The following is a 19,808-nucleotide window of genomic DNA, read 5'->3' on the forward strand; positions in this document are numbered from 1 at the left end:
ATGTTGTCCCAGATTCTTAGAACACAATGACGACATCCAGCTGGGACTCTATGAACGTGGATGTCCCAGATTCTTAGAACACAATGACGACCTCCAGCTGGGACTCTATGAACGTGGATGTCCCAGATTCTTAGAACACAATGACGACCTCCAGCTTGTGACTCTATGAACGTGGATGTCCCAGATTCTTAGAACACAATGACGACCTCCAGCTTGTGACTCTATGAACGTGGATGTTCCAGATTCTTAGAACACAATGACGACCTCCAGCTGGGACTCTAGAAACGTGGATGTCCCAGATTCTTAGAACACAATGACGACCTCCAGCTGGGACTCTATGAACGTGGATGTCCCAGATTCTTAGAACACAATGACGACCTCCAGCTTGTGACTCTATGAACGTGGATGTCCCAGATTCTTAGAACACAATGACGACCTCCAGCTGGGACTCTATGAACGTGGATGTCCCAGATTCTTAGAACACAATGACGACCTCCAGCTGGTACTCTATGAACGTGGATGTCCCAGATTCTTAGAACACAATGACGACCTCCAGCTGGGACTCTATGAACGTGGATGTCCCAGATTCTTAGAACACAATGACCACCTCCAGCTGGGACTCTATGAACGTGGATGTCCCAGATTCTCCAGCTGGGACTCTATGAACGTGGATGTCCCAGATTCTCCAGCTGGGACTCTCTGAACGTGGATGCATTGGCTGGTTGTTTTGGTTGTAGAGCAGATCATTTTGTGCCCAATACAAATGAACGGTAAATAATGGTCATTTGGAGTCACTTTTACCTTTTTAAATAAGAATAGAACATGTTTCTGAACACTTCTACATTAAAAGTGGATTAATTCAGGATTATCCGTAACCATGGTAGCATCCACATTAATGTAGAAGCCTTCAGAAACATATTCTATTCTTATATACAATAAAAGTGACTCCAAAATGACCTGTTTCTGGTCCTACTGGAAGAAAGAGGAACAACCAGAATGGTTTCTAGTCCTACTGGGAGAAAGAGGAACAACAGGTATGGTTTCTAGTCCTACTGGGAGAAAGAGGAACAACCAGAATGGTTTCTAGTCCTACTGGGAGAAAGAGGAACAACCGAAATGGTTTCTAGTCCTACTGATAGAAAGAGGAACAACCAGAATGGTTTCTAGTCCTACTGGAAGAAAGAGGAACAACCGAAATGGTTTCTAGTCCTACTGGGAGAAAGAGGAACAACCGAAATGGTTTCTAGTCCTACTGAGAGAAAGAGGAACAACCAGAATGGTTTCTAGTCCTACTGGAAGAAAGAGGAACAACCGAAATGGTTTCTAGTCCTACTGGGAGAAAGAGGAACAACCGAAATGGTTTCTAGTCCTACTGGGAGAAAGAGGAACAACCAGAATGGTTTCTAGTCCTACTGGGAGAAAGAGGAACAACCAAAATGGTTTCTAGTCCTACTGGGAGAAAGAGGAACAATAGGTATGGTTTCTAGTCCTACTGGGAGAAAGAGGAACAATAGGTATGGTTTCTAGTCCTACTGGGAGAAAGAGGAACAACCAGAATGGTTTCTAGTCCTACTGGGAGAAAGAGGAACAATAGGTATGGTTTCTAGTCCTACTGTAGCAGGTCAAGACTTGTTAATTATTTGAAAAACAGCTGATTTGAGGTAATTGATTTTCCTCACGTAATTAACAAACACAACATGTAAAATTAAAATCAGTCAAACAATGTCTTAAAATAACCAATCAATGGGTGATACTGTGTCCAAACACAGGGTGTTGTGTACAGACTGTTAAAAGTGCTGTAGTGTGGAGTTTACAGAAGGTCCCCCTCCAACCCCTACAGGGCTGAGGTCTCAGACACTAGGGAACAGCAGCACGGGCTCAGACAGCCCTCCTCTCCTCCTGCTCTTCTCATTTCAGGCCCGTCTCAGCCTGTTGCGCCGGTGGCTCCTGTTGCTGAACATCAGGTGAGGGTCAAACGTATATCTGCAGAGAGAAGAACAGAGGGGTGGTTAGTTCTGGGTGGTCTGGGGAGAGGGTTAGAGCTGGGTGGTCTGGGGAGAGGGTTAGAGCTGGGTGGTCTGGGGAGAGGGTTAGAGCTGGGTGGTCTGGGGAGAGGAGAGGGGGGGGGTTAGAGCTGGGTGGTCTGGGGAGAGGAGAGGGGGGGGGGGGGGGGGGGGTAGAGCTGGGTGGTTGGTCAGTGTACCGTGCATCGTAGACCCCAGGGGTCCTACAGGACTGTCCAGAACAGGACTGGAGCATCATCAGTCTGTGGTTCATCTTCTCCAGGACTTCCTGGTCGATGGTCTTAGCCAGGTTAATGAGCTGGTAGGGGTCAACTGTAATGTTATATACCTCCACAAACACCTGGGGAACACAGAGAGAGAGTTAGTTATTACTAATGACCTGGTAGGGGTCTACTGTAATGTTATACACCTGGGGAACACAGAGAGAGAGTTAGTTATTACTAATGACCTGGTAGGGGTCTACTGTAATGTTATACACCTGGGGAACACAGAGAGAGAGTTAGTTATTACTAATGACCTGGTAGGGGTCTACTGTAATGTTATACACCTGGGGAACACAGAGAGTTAGTTATTACTATTAGTTATTACTATTAGTAATAGTTATTACTATTTACTGTTAATTTTTGTTGTTTTTCACTTTATATATTCACTTTGTATGTTGTCTACCTCACTTGCTTTGGCAATGTTAACACATGTTTCCCATGCCAATAAAGCCCTTGAATTGAATTGAATTGAGTTAGTTATTACTAATGACCTGGTAGGGGTCTACTGTAATGTTATACACCTGGGGAACACAGAGAGAGATATTAGCTGGTGAGACATGTCTACACATCCCTAGTGACTAAACAGTTCTCTCCCTTTTACCTCGTTGTCATCAAACTCGCAGTACTGGAGGTTGGCAGAGGGGGCGACGGTACGAACGCAGGCGTACGTGTTGTTGAAGGAGTCCTCACACACACAGTCAGGGAAACATACGGAGACCCCAGGACCCAGCAGGGGGCAGGCGGGATCAGACACATTAGACCCCTCCCCTTCATACTCCACCAGGAAGTCTGTTCTCCACGTAGTGCTGTTCACAGATCCCTCCTGACACAGAGAATACACACACCAGTTAAACACTGATCCCTCCTGACACAGAGAATACACACAACTGCCACCATGTCTAGGCTACGTTGCGCTAGGCTATGTTGCGCTAGGCTACGTTGCGCTAGGCTACTAGGCTACGTTGCGCTAGGCTACTAGGCTACGTTGCACTAGGCTACGTTGCGCTAGGCTACTAGGCTACGTTGCACTAGGCTACGTTGCGCTAGGCTACTAGGCTACGTTGCACTAGGCTACGTTGCGCTAGGCTACTAGGCTACGTTGCGCTAGGCTACTAGGCTACGTTGCGCTAGGCTACTAGGCTGCATTGCGTTAGGCTACTAGGCTACATTGCGCTAGGCTACTAGGCTACGTTGCGCTAGGCTACTAGGCTACATTGCGCTAGGCTACTAGGCTGCATTGCGTTAGGCTACTAGGCTACATTGCGCTAGGCTACTAGGCTACGTTGCGCTAGGCTACTAGGCTACATTGCGCTAGGCTACTAGGCTACATTGCGCTAGGCTACGTTGTGCTAGGCTACGTTGTGCAAGGCTACGTTGTGCAAGGCTACGTTGTGCAAGGCTACTAGGCTGCGTTGTGCTAGGCTACTGGGTTGACGTTGCACTAGGTGTTATATATAGTATAGTGTGTTCTGTATGGGTTCTCACCAGTACAGACAGGAAGGACATGACGTTGTACTAGGTGTTATATGTAGTATAGTGGGTTCTCACCAGTACAGACAGGAAGGACATGACGTTGCACTAGGTGTGATATATAGTATAGTGTGTTCTGTATGGGTTCTCACCAGTACAGACAAGAAGGACATGACGTTGTACTAGGTGTTATATATAGTATAGTGGGTTCTCACCAGTACAGACAGGAAGGACGTTGTACTAGGTGTTATATATAGTATAGTGTGTTCTGTATGGGTTCTCACCAGTACAGACAGGAAGGACATGACGTTGTACTACGTGTTATATATAGTATAGTGGGTTCTCACCAGTACAGACAGGAAGGACGTTGTACTAGGTGTTATATGTAGTATAGTGGGTTCTCACCAGTACAGACAGGAAGGACATGACGTTGTACTACGTGTTATATATAGTATAGTGGGTTCTCACCAGTACAGACAGGAAGGACGTTGTACTAGGTGTTATATGTAGTATAGTGGGTTCTCACCAGTACAGACAGGAAGGACATGACGTTGTACTACGTGTTATATATAGTATAGTGGGTTCTCACCAGTACAGACAGGAAGGACATGCCATCCATGGTAGTCTTGCTGACGTTGTAACCGGCCATGTCCAGGATGGTAGGACCCAGGTCAACGTTCTGGACCGCCAGCCCGGTGGTCTGGTTAGGCTTGATGTTGGGCCCTCGGATCAGCAGAGGAACTCTTATATCAGACTCATACAGCTGCCTCTTATCCAGGGGGAGAGAGAACTGACCTGGGGGGGTGGGAGGAGGAGAGGGGGGGGTCAGCGGAGTGGTATCCAGGGGGAGAGAGAACTGACCTGGGGGGGTGGGAGGAGGAGAGGGGGGGGTCAGCGGAGTGGTATCCAGTGGGAGAGAGAACTGACCTGGGGGGGTGGGAGGAGGAGAGGGGGGGTCAGCGGAGTGGTATCCAGGGGGAGAGAGAACTGACCTGGGGGGGGGTCAGCAGAGTGGTAGCTATCCTCTTAGGAGGGGTGGAGCTTTACTTTTCTGAAGGCAGTGTATGTGTTGTGTACCTGCGTCAGGTGTGTTGTGTACCTGCGTCAGGTGTGTTGTGTACCTGCGTCAGGTGTGTTGTGTACCTGCGTCAGGTGTGTTGTGTACCTGCGTCAGGTGTGTTGTGTACCTGTGTCAGGTGTGTTGTGTACCTGTGTGGTATCCGTTGTCTGAGGTAAAGATGATGTAAGTGTTGTCCAGTTCCCCTCTGACCTCTAACCTCTTCACCACCTTCTCCACCAAGTCATCCACTGACAGCAGAGTACGCCACCTAGTGGGGGGGAGGGCAAACATTACTCAAAGGATAGGGGGGGATACATTATAACTCATAAAGGATAGGGGGGGATACATTATAACTCAAAGGATACATTATAACTCATAAAGGATAGGGGGGTGTTGTGAGAGAAGATGGGAGGAGAGAGAAGAGGAGGTACTACTAACCGTTTCCTGTAGGCCTCGTCCAGCAACTCGATAGAGGAGTTGGTCATGGGAGTCTTGGCCTGTCTGATCAGCCAGTGCTTGTCCTGGAGAAGGTCATTATGGGAAAGACAGAGCACTAATTAACTGGTAGGTCTCTGTGGTGTGTTGAGAGGTCAGACGTGGCCATCAGACAGTGGGAAAGGAGAGGGGATACCTAGTCTGAAAGCACTGAAATGTGTCTTCAGCATTTAACCCAACCCCTTAATCCACGTCAACGACATCAGCTCCCGTAAAGCATTATTGTTAGGGGTAACTGCCTTGCTCAAGAGAAGAACGTCTCGGGGGTTCGAACCAGAAACCTTTCGATTACTGGCCCTACGCTAGGCTACACGTCACCCCTAAAACGGTAAAGAGAACGAAGAGACGGTGTGGTGTGGTTGGTGTGGTGTGGTATGGTTGGTGTGTGGTATGGTATGGTTGGTGTGGTATGGTTGTTGTGGTGTGTTGTGGTGTGGTATGTGTGGTGTGGTGTGGTATGGTTGGTGTATGGTTGGTGTGTGGTATGGTTGGTGTGGTTGGTGTGGTGTGGTATGGTTGGTGTATGGTTGGTGTGTGGTATGGTTGTTGTGGTGTGGTTGGTGTGTGGTATGGTTGGTGTGGTTGGTGTGGTGTGGTATGGTTGGTGTGGTATGGTTGGTATGGTTGGTGTGGTATGGTTGGTGTGGTATGGTTGGTGTGGTATGGTTGGTGTGGTATGGTTGGTGTGGTATGGTTGGTGTGGTATGGTGTGTTGTGGTAGGTATGGTTGGTGTGGTGTGGTGTGGTATGGTTGGTGTGTGGTATGGTTGGTGTGTGGTTGGTGTGGTGTGGTTGGTGTGGTTGGTATGGTTGGTGTGTAGTGTGGTATGGTTGGTGTGTGGTATGGTTGGTATGGTTGGTGTGGTGTGGTTGTTGTGGTGTGGTATGGTTGGTGTGGTGTGGTGTGGTATGGTTGGTGTGGTGTGGTATGGTTGGAGTGGTATGGTTGGTGTGGTATGGTTGGTGTGGTATGGTTGGTGTGGTATGGTTGGTGTGGTATGGTTGGTGTGGTGTGGTATGGTTGGTGTGTGGTATGGTTGGTGTGGTTGGTATGGTTGGTGTGTGGTATGGTTGGTGTGGTTGGTATGGTTGGTATGGTTGGTGTGTGGTATGGTTGGTGTGTGGTATGGTTGGTGTGGTGTGGTGTGGTATGGTTGGTGTGTGGTATGGATGGTGTGTGGTTGGTGTGGTATGGTTGGTGTGTGGTATGGATGGTGTGTGGTTGGTGTGGTGTGGTATGGTTGGTGTGGTGTGGTATGGTTGGTGTGGTGTGGTATTGTTGGTGTGTGGTGTGGTATGGTTGGTGTGGTTGGTATGGTTGGTGTGTGGTATGGTTGGTGTGGTGTGGTATGGTTGTTGTGGTGTGGTATGGTTGGTGTGTGGTATGGTTGGTGTGGTATGGTTGGTGTGGTATGGTTGGTATGGTTGGTGTGGTGTGGTTGTTGTGGTGTGGTGTGGTATGGTTGGTGTGGTGTGGTATGGTTGGTGTGGTGTGGTGTGGTATGGTTGGTGTGTGGTGTGGTGGGTGTGTGGTGTGGTTGGTGTGGTGTGGTGTGGTATGGTTGTTGTGGTGTGGTTGTTGTGGTGTGGTATGGTTGGTGTGGTGTGGTATGGTTGGTGTGGTGTGGTATGGTTGGTGTGTGGTGTGGTGGGTGTGTGGTGTGGTTGGTATGGTTGGTGTGGTGTGGTTGTTGTGGTGTGGTAGGTGTGGTGTGGTATGGTTGGTGTGTGGTATGGTTGGTGTGTGGTTGGTGTGGTGTGGTATGGTTGGTGTGGTATGGTGTGTGGTAGGTGTGGTGTGGTATGGTTGGTGTGGTTGGTATGGTTGGTGTGTGGTATGGTTGGTGTGGTGTGGTTGGTGTGGTATGGTTGGTGTGTGGTGTGGTATGGTTGGTGTGTGGTATGGTTGGTGTGGTGTGGTTGGTGTGGTATGGTTGGTGTGTGGTGTGGTATGGTTGGTGTGGTGTGGTAGGTGTGGTGTGGTTGGTGTGGTGTGGTATGGTTGGTATGGTTGGTGTGGTTGGTGTGGTGTGGTAGGGTAGGTGTGGTGTGGTAGGGTTGGTGTGGTTGGTATGGTTGGTGTGGGGTATGGTTGGTGTGGGGTATGGTTGGTGTGGTATGGTTGGTGTGTGGTGTGGTATGGTTGGTGTGGTTGGTGTGGTGTGGTATGGTTGGTGTGGTATGGTTGGTGTGGTATGGTATGGTTGGTGTGGTATGGTATGGTAGGTGTGGTATGGTATGGTTGGTGTGGTATGGTATGGTTGGTGTGGTATGGTTGGTGTGGTGTGGTTGGTGTGGTGTGGTTGGTGTGGTGTGGTATGGTTGGTGTGGTGTGGTATGGTTGGTGTGGTGTGGTTGGTGTGGTGTGGTAGGGTAGGTGTGGTGTGGTAGGGTTGGTGTGGTTGGTATGGTTGGTGTGGTATGGTATGGTTGGTGTGGTATGGTATGGTTGGTGTGGTGTGGTTGGTGTGGTGTGGTATGGTTGGTGTGGTTGGTGTGGTGTGGTTGGTGTGGTGTGGTATGGTTGGTGTGGTATGGTTGGTGTGGTATGGTATGGTTGGTGTGGTTGGTGTGGTTTGGTGTGGTGTGGTATGGTTGGTGTGGTGTGGTATGGTTGGTGTGGTATGGTATGGTAGGTGTGGTATGGTATGGTTGGTGTGGTATGGTATGGTTGGTGTGGTATGGTTGGTGTGGTGTGGTTGGTGTGGTGTGGTATGGTTGGTGTGGTGTGGTATGGTTGGTGTGGTGTGGTTGGTGTGGTGTGGTAGGGTAGGTGTGGTAGGGTTGGTGTGGTTGGTATGGTTGGTGTGGGGTATGGTTGGTGTGTGGTGTGGTATGGTTGGTGTGGTTGGTGTGGTGTGGTATGGTTGGTGTGGTGTGGTATGGTTGGTGTGGTATGGTATGGTTGGTGTGGTATGGTATGGTTGGTGTGGTGTGGTTGGTGTGGTGTGGTTGGTGTGGTGTGGTTGGTGTGGTGTGGTATGGTTGGTGTGGTGTGGTGTGGTATGGTTGGTGTGGTGTGGTATGGTTGGTGTGGTATGGTTGGTGTGGTTGGTGTGGTGTGGTATGGTGTGGTTGGTGTGGTGTGGTATGGTTGGTGTGGTTGTTTCCATGTTTGGAGCCTACCTTCCCATGGACGTTGAAGTTGGGGTCTCGAGGGGCCTTGAGGTCCTTGAAGCGGTCCTGGTACTGCGGGGCGGGGGTCCAGGGGGCGTGGGGGGCGGGGGTCGAAACCATCATGAAAAACGGACGGTAGTTAGACTTATACTGGAGGAAGTCTAGAGACATGTTGGTCTGGAGAGGACAGAAACAGAGGTAGTTAGACTGGAGGAAGTCTAGAGAGGACAGAGACAGAGGTAGTTAGACTGGAGGAAGTCTAGAGAGGACAGAAACAGAGGTAGTTAGACTGGAGGAAGTCTAGAGAGGACAGAGACAGAGGTAGTTAGACTGGTGTTGATCCCAGACTGATGCTGTAGTGATCAGACCAGGAGTTAGTGGACAGAGATAGAGGTGGTTAGACAGGATATGTTCTGTGTCCTTCAGTAGGACTACTAGCAGGTCTTCTTACCAGTACGTCTGTCAGGTAGTCTTCACTGTAGTTCCCTCCATGCTTCTTAGGCTTCCCATTCACAGACAGTGTGTAGTTGTAGTACCTAGAGTTCCTCTCCTGAATAGAACACAGACAGTGTGTAGTTGTAGTACCGAGAGTTCCTATCCTGAATAGAACAGACAGTGTAGGTCCTAGAGTTCCTATCCTGAATAGAACAGACAGTGTAGGTCCTAGAGTTCCTCTCCTGAATAGAACAGACAGTGTAGGTCCTAGAGTTCCTCTACTGAATAGAACAGACAGTGTAGTACCTAGAGTTCCTCTCCTGAATAGAACACAGACAGTGTAGGTCCTAGAGTTCCTCTCCTGAATAGAACACAGACAGTGTAGTACCTAGAGTTCCTCTCCTGAATAGAACAGACAGTGTAGTACCTAGAGTTCCTCTCCTGAATAGAACACAGACAGTGTAGGTCCTAGAGTTCCTCTCCTGAATAGAACACAGACAGTGTATCTATGTCACTACAGTATTTTAATATTATTAAATGAATAAGTGAAGGAGATAAAGTTGACCGTCGTATCTAGATTCAGTAGACTAGAGGAGATAAAGTTGTCTGTCGTGTTTCTGCCGGAACATTCTCAACTTCCCCCTGATCCTGACCTTTAGTGACCTCTAACCTCAGTTACCCTTGCAGATATAGTAAACCAGGTATGTCAACAATCTTTGATTGATGTGATTTTCCTTCCCAGAGGAAAAACCAGGCCAGAGCGAGCAGCAGACGCAGCATCGTTGATTAATGATGGAGTCAGGAATACTGGCAGAAATACGTCTCTGGGGGTCAAAGTGGACCATTAGATTAGACTCACTAGACTGCTGAGGTGACATGTTGTTCTCACCAGAGTCTAGACTGATGTTGTGACGTTAGTAATATAGTGTATAAATGTAGTCTCACCAGTCCGACCCAGTAGTCCCATCCCAGAGGAACGTGCTCCACTCCTCCTGCATCTGGGTTCCCATACTGAAACAGAGACAGTGACTCAGTGGTTAGGGTTGGGGGTTAGAGGGTTAGGGTTAGGAGCAGACAGGAAGTTAGGGTAAGGGAAGGGTTAGGGTTAGGGTTAGGGACATAGGAACAGACAGAGAGGGTTAGGGTAGGGTTAGGGTCGGGGTTAGGGTTAAGGTTAGGGTCAGGGTTAGGGACATAGGAACAGACGGAGAGGGTTAGGGTTAGAGGGTTAGGAACAGACAGAGTACTGCGACTCTGAGATAAAGACATTCAGACAGAGAGTTAGGGACATACATCTTTACTTCCTCTACATAGATGCATAGTGTGTGACTCAGTGGTAAGGGTTAGGAACAGACAGAGAGTTAGGGACATAGAAACATACATGACGATGTTGTCTAGTGTAACCTACATACATGACACGATGCTGTCTAGTGTAACCTACATACATGACAGGACATGATGCTGTCTAGTGTAACCTACATACATGACATGATGCTGTCTAGTGTAACCTACATACATGACACGATGCTGTCTAGTGTAACCTACATACATGACAGGACATGATGCTGTCTAGTGTAACCTACATACATGACATGATGCTGTCTAGTGTAACCTACATACATGACACGATGCTGTCTAGTGTAACCTACATACATGACAGGACATGATGCTGTCTAGTGTAACCTACATACATGACATGATGCTGTCTAGTGTAACCTACATACATGACATGATGCTGTCTAGTGTAACCTACATACATGACAGGACATGATGCTGTCTAGTGTAACCTACATACATGACAGGACATGATGCTGTCTAGTGTAACCTACATACATGACATGATGCTGTCTAGTGTAACCTACATACATGACACGATGCTGTCTAGTGTAACCTACATACATGACATGATGCTGTCTAGTGTAACCTACATACATGACAGGACATGATGCTGTCTAGTGTAACCTACATACATGACAGGACATGATGCTGTCTAGTGTAACCTACATACATGACATGATGCTGTCTAGTGTAACCTACATACATGACATGATGCTGTCTAGTGTAACCTACATACATGACACGATGCTGTCTAGTGTAACCTACATACATGACAGGACATGATGCTGTCTAGTGTAACCTACATACATGACAGGACATGATGCTGTCTAGTGTAACCTACATACATGACATGACATGATGCTGTGAAGATGCTGTGTGTGGTATGGTTGTGGCATACTGTCATATTGCTGAAGACTTGTCCAAAGTAAATGCTGTTTTGAATTGAATAACCTGGTTGAGGTACTTCCCAGTGTAGAAGGTCTGGTAACCAGCGTAGGGTTAGTGGTAGAGTTAGGTGGTAGAGTTGGTGAGGTATATCTACCTGGTTGAGGTGCTTCCCAGTGTAGAAGGTCTGGTAACCAGCGTAGGGTTAGTGGTAGAGTTAGGTGGTATATCTACCTGGTTGAGGTACTTCCCAGTGTAGAAGGTCTGGTAACCAGCGTAGGGTTAGTGGTAGAGTTAGGTGGTAGAGTTGGTGAGGTATATCTACCTGGTTGAGGTACTTCCCAGTGTAGAAGGTCTGGTAGCCAGCGTAGGGTTAGTGGTAGAGTTAGGTGGTAGAGTTGGTGAGGTATATCTACCTGGTTGAGGTGCTTCCCAGTGTAGAAGGTCTGGTAGCCAGCGTAGGGTTAGTGGTAGAGTTAGGTGGTAGAGTTGGTGAGGTATATCTACCTGGTTGAGGTGCTTCCCAGTGTAGAAGGTCTGGTAACCAGCGTAGGGTTAGTGGTAGAGTTAGGTGGTAGAGTTGGTGAGGTATATCTACCTGGTTGAGGTGCTTCCCAGTGTAGAAGGTCTGGTAGCCAGCGTAGGGTTAGTGGTAGAGTTAGGTGGTAGAGTTGGTGAGGTATATCTACCTGGTTGAGGTGCTTCCCAGTGTAGAAGGTCTGGTAGCCAGCGTAGGGTTAGTGGTAGAGTTAGGTGGTAGAGTTGGTGAGGTATATCTACCTGGTTGAGGTACTTCCCAGTGTAGAAGGTCTGGTAACCAGCGTAGGGTTAGTGGTAGAGTTAGGTGGTAGAGTTGGTGAGGTATATCTACCTGGTTGAGGTACTTCCCAGTGTAGAAGGTCTGGTAACCAGCGTAGGGTTAGTGGTAGAGTTAGGTGGTAGAGTTGGTGAGGTATATCTACCTGGTTGAGGTGCTTCCCAGTGTAGAAGGTCTGGTAACCAGCGTAGGGTTAGTGGTAGAGTTAGGTGGTAGAGTTGGTGAGGTATATCTACCTGGTTGAGGTACTTCCCAGTGTAGAAGGTCTGGTAACCAGCGTAGGGTTAGTGGTAGAGTTAGGTGGTAGAGTTGGTGAGGTATATCTACCTGGTTGAGGTACTTCCCAGTGTAGAAGGTCTGGTAGCCAGCGTAGGGTTAGTGGTAGAGTTAGGTGGTAGAGTTGGGTGGTATATCTACCTGGTTGAGGTGTTTCCCAGTGTAGAAGGTCTGGTAGCCAGCGTAGGGTTAGTGGTAGAGTTGGTGAGGTATATCTACCTGGTTGAGGTACTTCCCAGTGTAGAAGGTCTGGTAGCCAGCGTAGGGTTAGTGGTAGAGTTAGGTGGTAGAGTTGGTGAGGTATATCTACCTGGTTGAGGTGCTTCCCAGTGTAGAAGGTCTGGTAGCCAGCGTAGGGTTAGTGGTAGAGTTGGTGAGGTATATCTACCTGGTTGAGGTACTTCCCAGTGTAGAAGGTCTGGTAACCAGCGTAGGGTTAGTGGTAGAGTTAGGTGGTAGAGTTGGTGAGGTATATCTACCTGGTTGAGGTGCTTCCCAGTGTAGAAGGTCTGGTAGCCAGCGTAGGGTTAGTGGTAGAGTTGGTGAGGTATATCTACCTGGTTGAGGTGCTTCCCAGTGTAGAAGGTCTGGTAGCCAGCGTAGGGTTAGTGGTAGAGTTAGGTGGTAGAGTTGGTGAGGTATATCTACCTGGTTGAGGTACTTCCCAGTGTAGAAGGTCTGGTAGCCAGCGTAGGGTTAGTGGTAGAGTTAGGTGGTAGAGTTGGTGAGGTATATCTACCTGGTTGAGGTACTTCCCAGCGAAGAAGGTCTGGTAACCAGCGTAGGGTTAGTGGTAGAGTTAGGTGGTAGAGTTGGTGAGGTATATCTACCTGGTTGAGGTACTTCCCAGTGTAGAAGGTCTGGTAGCCAGCGTAGGGTTAGTGGTAGAGTTAGGTGGTAGAGTTGGTGAGGTATATCTACCTGGTTGAGGTGCTTCCCAGTGTAGAAGGTCTGGTAGCCAGCGTAGAGTTAGTGGTAGAGTTAGGTGGTAGAGTTGGTGAGGTATATCTACCTGGTTGAGGTGTTTCCCAGTGTAGAAGGTCTGGTAGCCAGCGTAGGGTTAGTGGTAGAGTTGGTGAGGTATATCTACCTGGTTGAGGTACTTCCCAGTGTAGAAGGTCTGGTAGCCAGCGTAGGGTTAGTGGTAGAGTTAGGTGGTAGAGTTGGTGAGGTATATCTACCTGGTTGAGGTACTTCCCAGTGTAGAAGGTCTGGTAACCAGCGTAGGGTTAGTGGTAGAGTTAGGTGGTAGAGTTGGTGAGGTATATCTACCTGGTTGAGGTGCTTCCCAGTGTAGAAGGTCTGGTAACCAGCGTAGGGTTAGTGGTAGAGTTGGTGAGGTATATCTACCTGGTTGAGGTACTTCCCAGCGAAGAAGGTCTGGTAGCCAGCATAGGCCTGCAGTAGAGCAGGGAAGGTCTTGGGCTCCTGGGTCTTCTGCCAGGCCGTGCTGCTGCAGTTCCCCTCCAGAGTGTTGTTGATCACATGGTGGTTATGAGGATACTTTCCTGTTAGGATGCTGGCTCTGCTGGGACAGCACAGTGGGCTGGCTACAAACTGGGATAAACACAACAACATACTCCCATCAGCATGTCTCCTGGTGCAGTGACACTACACTCATTCATCTCCCGTCCTGCCCCTGAAACCCTCATCATGCATTCATCTCCCATCCTGCCCCTGAAACCCTCATCATGCATTCATCTCCCATCCTGCCCCTGAAACCCTCATCATGCATTCATCTCCCATCCTGCCCCTGAAACCCTCATCATGCATTAATCTCCCATCCTGCCCCTGAAACCCTCATCATGCATTTATCTCCTCCAGAAGGAACCTGCAGGTAAGCATTTGGTTGGACGATGACCAGGATACTCACAGCGTTGGAGACCAACCCTAACCCCTAACCCTGAACATGATACTCACAGCGTTGGAGACCAAGCCTAACACCTAACCCTGACCAGGATACTCACAGCGTTGGAGACCAACCCTAACCCCTAACCCTGAACAGGATACTCACAGCGTTGGAGACCAACCCTAACCCTGAACAGGATACTCACAGCGTTGGAGACCAACCCTAACAAGATACTCACAGCGTTGGAGACCAACCCTAACCCCTAACCCTGACCAGGATACTCACAGCGTTGGAGACCAACCCTAACACCTAACCCTGAACAGGATACTCAGTGTTGGAGACCAACCCTAACCCCTAACCCTGACCAGGATACTCACAGCGTTGGAAACCAACCTTTACCCCTAACCCTGAACAGGATACTCACAGCGTTGGAGACCAACCCTAACCCTGAACAAGATACTCACAACGTTGGAGACCAACCCTAACCCCTAACCCTGAACAGGATACTCACAGCGTTGGAGACCAACCCTAACCCCTAACCCTGAACAGGATACTCACAGCGTTGGAGACCAACCCTAACCCCTAACCCTGAACAGGATACTCACAGCGTTGGAGACCAACCACTAAGCCTGAACAGGATACTCACAGCGTTGGAGACCAACCCTAACCCTGAACAGGATACTCACAGCGTTGGAGACCAACCCTAACCCTGAACAGGATACTCACAGCGTTGGAGACCAACCCTAACCCCTAACCCTGAACAGGATACTCACAGCGTTGGAGACCAACCCCTAACCCTGAACAGGATACTCACAGCGTTGGAGACCAACCCTAACCCCTAACCCTGAACAGGATACTCACAGCGTTGGAGACCAACCCCTAACCCTGAACAGGATACTCACAGCGTTGGTAAAGGTGATCCCTGCTTCACCAATCAGTTTCTTGGTCTTGTTCAGTGGGGTCTGAAGAAACACAATGCGTGTTTTAGAATGGATGTCCCATCCTGAAACCTCAGCTCACAGACACACCTGTTCCGGTAACTTATTTCACACTGATCTGGCATCAACATCTGGCGGTTCTAAACTTTACAATAATAACAATCTGAAAAATGTACCTGGATTACAGCATCAAACAGTATCATAAGATTCTCCTGGCCAGACTTCTAGTATACCTACTGAGCATACTGAACTAGTTCAGACTGGCTGCCAAAGACCTGGACTGTGAGAGCAGGGCCCTGCTAAACAATAAGGTGAGAATAGAACCTACTGAAAACATGTCTGCCTTGGGATTTAGGCTAGTTTAGAGAGGAGGAACTGATCACGGGTTTATGAAGGGCCCAGTCCATCAGCTTTAGCTATTGCTGTAGTCGTGTGTATCAAGACTCTCAGAAGTAAGATTGCTGATCAGGGATCAGGTCCATGTAATATGATCCATTATGGAAGAACATCTAAACTGATCCTAGATCAGCAGGACTCCTGACATTTGACACATCCAGTCATGATATGATTGTTCTGTAGGCTGGTGAGATCGGGGACATGATTAGGCTAGGCAGGCTTGAGGGGGTAGATAACCTAGCAGGTCATGATCAACTTTTGCAAAACAACAACACACCCTCAACATAGCTGGGCTATATGTGATGGCTATCTATGTATCTAACTAACTCCGCAGCCTAACCGTTAACTAAAGGTAAACACTGCGCGCAATCAGCCCATAGCAGTTCCAACCTAACGTTAGTTCTTCAAACACACCACCAATATATTAAACTAATGTTGTAAAGTGATTTACCATGCCCCCAATAACGACGTCCAGGTCATCGGTGAGGATCAAAACAACGTTGGGTCTGTGATACCACTTGGCAACGACACAGCAGCGGTTATTCAACAGCAAGGTGACGCAGATTAAGAGACAATTCAATAACGTTGGCAGATTTAACCGAATCGAGGTCATGTTTCACTGTGAAATTAAAGACGGTGTCTTCTCGCTGCGACTCCTAAATTGATAAAAGCGTGAAACGTAGTTAAGAAAATGCTCCTGTGAGGGGGTTAGAATGACTCCGTTGTAAAGTACGCACGAATAAGTAAGCGCTTTCGGGTCACGGATTTGTATACACCTTCAGAATAAAAGTCAAATCAAGCTTTATTTATACAGCACATTTCAGACAGAATGCAACGCAGTGGAGTACCATAGTATGAGTCATATTACCCATAAAACCTAGTGATCAAACAAGGAAATAGTTCCAGTCATTTTTTCATCATTCATTTTTCCCATAAGAGATTTTAGAAACACCTAAAATAATGTATGTTTTGATAACAGTGTAAATCTCTAGGACAAGGTGACTTGCGGATGTTGCAGGGTTAAATGCAAAACACTTTTCGGTTGAGTGCATTCAGTTGTTCAACTGGCTAGGTATCATCTTCCCCTTTCCCTTCTAATTAGCTAGATCATCATATTGATGGTTAGAAAAGCCTTTTACACATTTAAATCAACAGTTCCAACAGCATGCTTGCCAAAAACTGCTGGGGTTTCAAACAACAATTAACTATGTAAACTATTACAGCCCAGGCTTCAATCATATCTGTCTAAATCAGGGTTGAATATTTCCCCGGTATTTTACAAATGGTCCATCCTGAGAATAAATCACTTTTCTAGCTGGTTAACCCGGTCTTTCCCGCCAAAACCGAACACTCAGACATCATTACAGATAGCCAGGGGCACGCTCCAACACTCAGACATCATTACAGATAGCCAGGGACACACCCCAACACTCAGACATCATTACAGATAGCCAGGGGCACGCTCCAACACTCAGACATCATTACAGATAGCCAGGGGCACGCTCCAACACTCAGACATCATTACAGATAGCCAGGGGCACGCTCCAACACTCAGACATCATTACAGATAGCCAGGGACACGCTCCAACACTCAGACATCATTACAGATAGCCAGGGGCACGCTCCAACACTCAGACATCATTACAGATAGCCAGGGGCACGCTCCAACACTCAGACATCATTACAGATAGCCAGGGACACACCCCAACACTCAGACATCATTACAGATAGCCAGGGGTACGCTCCAACACTCAGACATCATTACAGATAGCCAGGGGCACGCTCCAACACTCAGACATCATTACAGATAGCCAGGGGCATGCTCCAACACTCAGACATCATTACAGATAGCCAGGGGTACGCTCCAACACTCAGGCATCATTACAGATAGCCAGGGGCATGCTCCAACACTCAGACATCATTACAGATAGCCAGGGGCACGCTCCAACACTCAGACATCATTACAGATAGCCAGGGGCACACTCCAACACTCAGACATCATTACAGATAGCCAGGGGCATGCTCCAACACTCAGACATCATTACAGATAGCCAGGGGCACACTCCAACACTCAGACATCATTACAGATAGCCAGGGGCATGCTCCAACACTCAGACATCATTACAGATAGCCAGGGGCATGCTCCAACACTCAGACATCATTACAGATAGTCAGAGGCAGTAGGGATGACCAGGGATGTTCTCTGTTTAGAGAGTCCTCCAGATCAGAGGCAGTAGGGACGACCAGGGATGTTCTCTGTTTAGTGAGTCCATCAGATCAGAGGCAGTAGGGATGACCAGGGATGTTCTCTGTTTAGTGAGTCCTCCAGATCAGAGACAGTAGGGATGACCAGGGATGTTCTCTGTTTAGTGAGTCCCCCAGATCAGAGACAGTAGGGATGACCAGGGATGTTCTCTGTTTAGTGAGTCCACCAGATCAGAGGCAGTAGGGATGACCAGGGATATTCTGTTTAGTGAGTCCTCCAGATCAGAGACAGTATGGATGACCAGGGATGTTCTCTGTTTAGTGAGTCCACCAGATCAGAGGCAGTAGGGACGACCAGGGATATTCTGTTTAGTGAGTCCTCCAGATCAGAGGCAGTAGGGACGACCAGGGATGCTCTCTGTTTAGTGAGTCCTCCAGATCAGAGGTAGTAGAGATGACCAGGGATGTTCTCTGTTTAGTGAGTCCTCCAGATCAGAGGCAGTAGGGACGACCAGGGATGTTCTCTTGATAAGTGTAAAGTAAATAGTATAGTAAAGTACAGTACTTAAGTAGTACTTTACACCACTGGTTGGTCTGATGGGAGTCCATGATGTCATTGGGCTCCTCCGTTGCTTGACGAACAATAGAGGAGCAATAGAGAACAAAAGCCCCCCCCGACACTTGTGCTTGACGGGACTTACCTGGACCACCTTATGAGATGTGCCTTTTAAGTAAACCAAGTGTTAAATTAGGTAGAAAAGGAGACTGAAGTGCCAATGCTATTGTTAATACTGTCAATGCTCTTGTCAATATGGTAAATGCTATAATATTATTTGTGCTATTAAGGCTATTATCTATTTTCCTTTTTTTATATTGGTTAACAAAATTCTAAGTCTGGTAACATTTCCTAATAAAATGTACCACATTTCGACCATTTGTATTATTTTTTACAATCATCAGTTCGAGACTATTATTTTGAAGGATAATGGTTAATTTGCTGCTCAGTGGTCATGTGCTGCCTGACAACGGATCAGCTGATCTACCATGTGCACCCGCACGACTTGGGGTATGACGTCAAAATGAGGAAAACGTTCAATTGAACATGTCAATATAAAAAATACAAGAAAATAAATAACATGTCAATATAAAAATAAATAAATAAAAACATGTCAGTATAAAAAATAAATAAAATAAACATGTCAATATAGTCGGCAGGTTTCATTATCATGTTCCTTCGTTTTTCTCCACACAGATATTATATATGGAATAATCGGGACATACTGTATAAAAATACTTATTTGTTTTTAGAATATTGGTTCCGAAATAATATCCTATTGGTGCCAACTGGTAAAATGCAGAGGCTCTTTTACTCAGTTATAAGGAATTCTTATCCCTTTACAAGGTCCCTGTAACACCTAAAGATGTTGCCATTGTTTTAGACGCCATTCCCTCAGGTGTTGCTCTGTTATTCAGGAACGTGACTCTCAGAGCCTACCTTCTATTGACCTTCTATTGACCTTCTATTGACCTTCTATTGACCTTCCGTTGACCCTGTTGAGTCATCAGTAGGAAAGATTTGTTTTTATTTTGGTCCATTCAACAACATTAGAGCTATAGGAACCTTGTTTCAACAGGATGTTGATTCTATATCTCATGTCATGTTGGTCCATTCAGCAACAATAGAGCTATAGGAGCCTTGTTTCAACAGGATGTTGTATCTATATCTCATGTCATGTTGGTCCATTCAACAACAATAGAGCTATAGGAACCTTGTTTCAACAGGATGTTGTATCTATATCTCATGTCATGTTGGTCCATTCAGCAACAATAGAGCTATAGGAGCCTTGTTTCAACAGGATGTTGTATCTATATCTCATGTCATGTTGGTCCATTCAACAACAATAGAGCTATAGGAACCTTGTTTCAACAGGATGTTGTGTCTATATCTCATGTCATGTTGGTCCATTCAACAACAATAGAGCTATAGGAACCTTGTTTCAACAGGATGTTGATTCTATATCTCATGTCATGTTGGTCCATTCAACAACATTAGAGCTATAGGAACCTTGTTTCAACAGGATGTTGATTCTATATCTCATGTCATGTTGGTCCATTCAACAACATTAGAGCTATAGGAACCTTGTTTCAACAGGATGTTGATTCTATATCTCATGTCATGCCCTATTGGAACGGTTTTATTGATAATATCTGTTGGGGAAAAGTTTGGATGTTTCTCCACA

General features: G+C 47.2%; 1 protein-coding gene across 1 annotated transcript; it reads right to left on the minus strand.

Moving 5' to 3' along the window:
- Positions 1–975: 975 nt before the first annotated feature.
- Positions 976–16,125, minus strand: LOC118942865 (N-acetylglucosamine-6-sulfatase-like). The gene is made up of 12 exons (XM_036956788.1): positions 15,815–16,125; positions 14,932–14,991; positions 13,531–13,737; positions 9,810–9,875; positions 8,881–8,979; positions 8,439–8,606; positions 5,256–5,338; positions 4,967–5,085; positions 4,347–4,552; positions 2,889–3,110; positions 2,204–2,364; positions 976–1,983 (listed from the first exon to the last, which is right to left on the minus strand). Exons 1-12 carry the CDS (start codon positions 15,974–15,976, stop codon positions 1,914–1,916), a joined length of 1,623 nt encoding a protein of 540 aa, XP_036812683.1. The 5' UTR covers positions 15,977–16,125; the 3' UTR covers positions 976–1,913.
- Between the last annotated feature and the right edge of the window lie 3,683 nt (positions 16,126–19,808).

The sequence above is a fragment of the Oncorhynchus mykiss genome, chromosome 21 (genome assembly GCF_013265735.2).
Source record: "Oncorhynchus mykiss isolate Arlee chromosome 21, USDA_OmykA_1.1, whole genome shotgun sequence".
NCBI lineage: Eukaryota > Metazoa > Chordata > Actinopteri > Salmoniformes > Salmonidae > Oncorhynchus > Oncorhynchus mykiss.

What these genes read in the sequence shown, in the direction of transcription:
- LOC118942865 (XM_036956788.1), bottom strand. Translation starts at nt 15,976, where the DNA reads ATGACCTCGATTCGGTTAAATCTGCCAACGTTATTGAATTGTCTCTTA. An exon ending in GACGAGGCCTACAGGAAACG is followed by an intron (nt 5,086 to 5,255) that starts GTTAGTAGTACC and finishes CCCCCCCACTAG; the next exon opens with GTGGCGTACTCTGCTGTCAG. An exon ending in TGTCCTTCCTGTCTGTACTG is followed by an intron (nt 3,111 to 4,346) that starts GTGAGAACCCAC and finishes TCTCTGTGTCAG; the next exon opens with GAGGGATCTGTGAACAGCAC.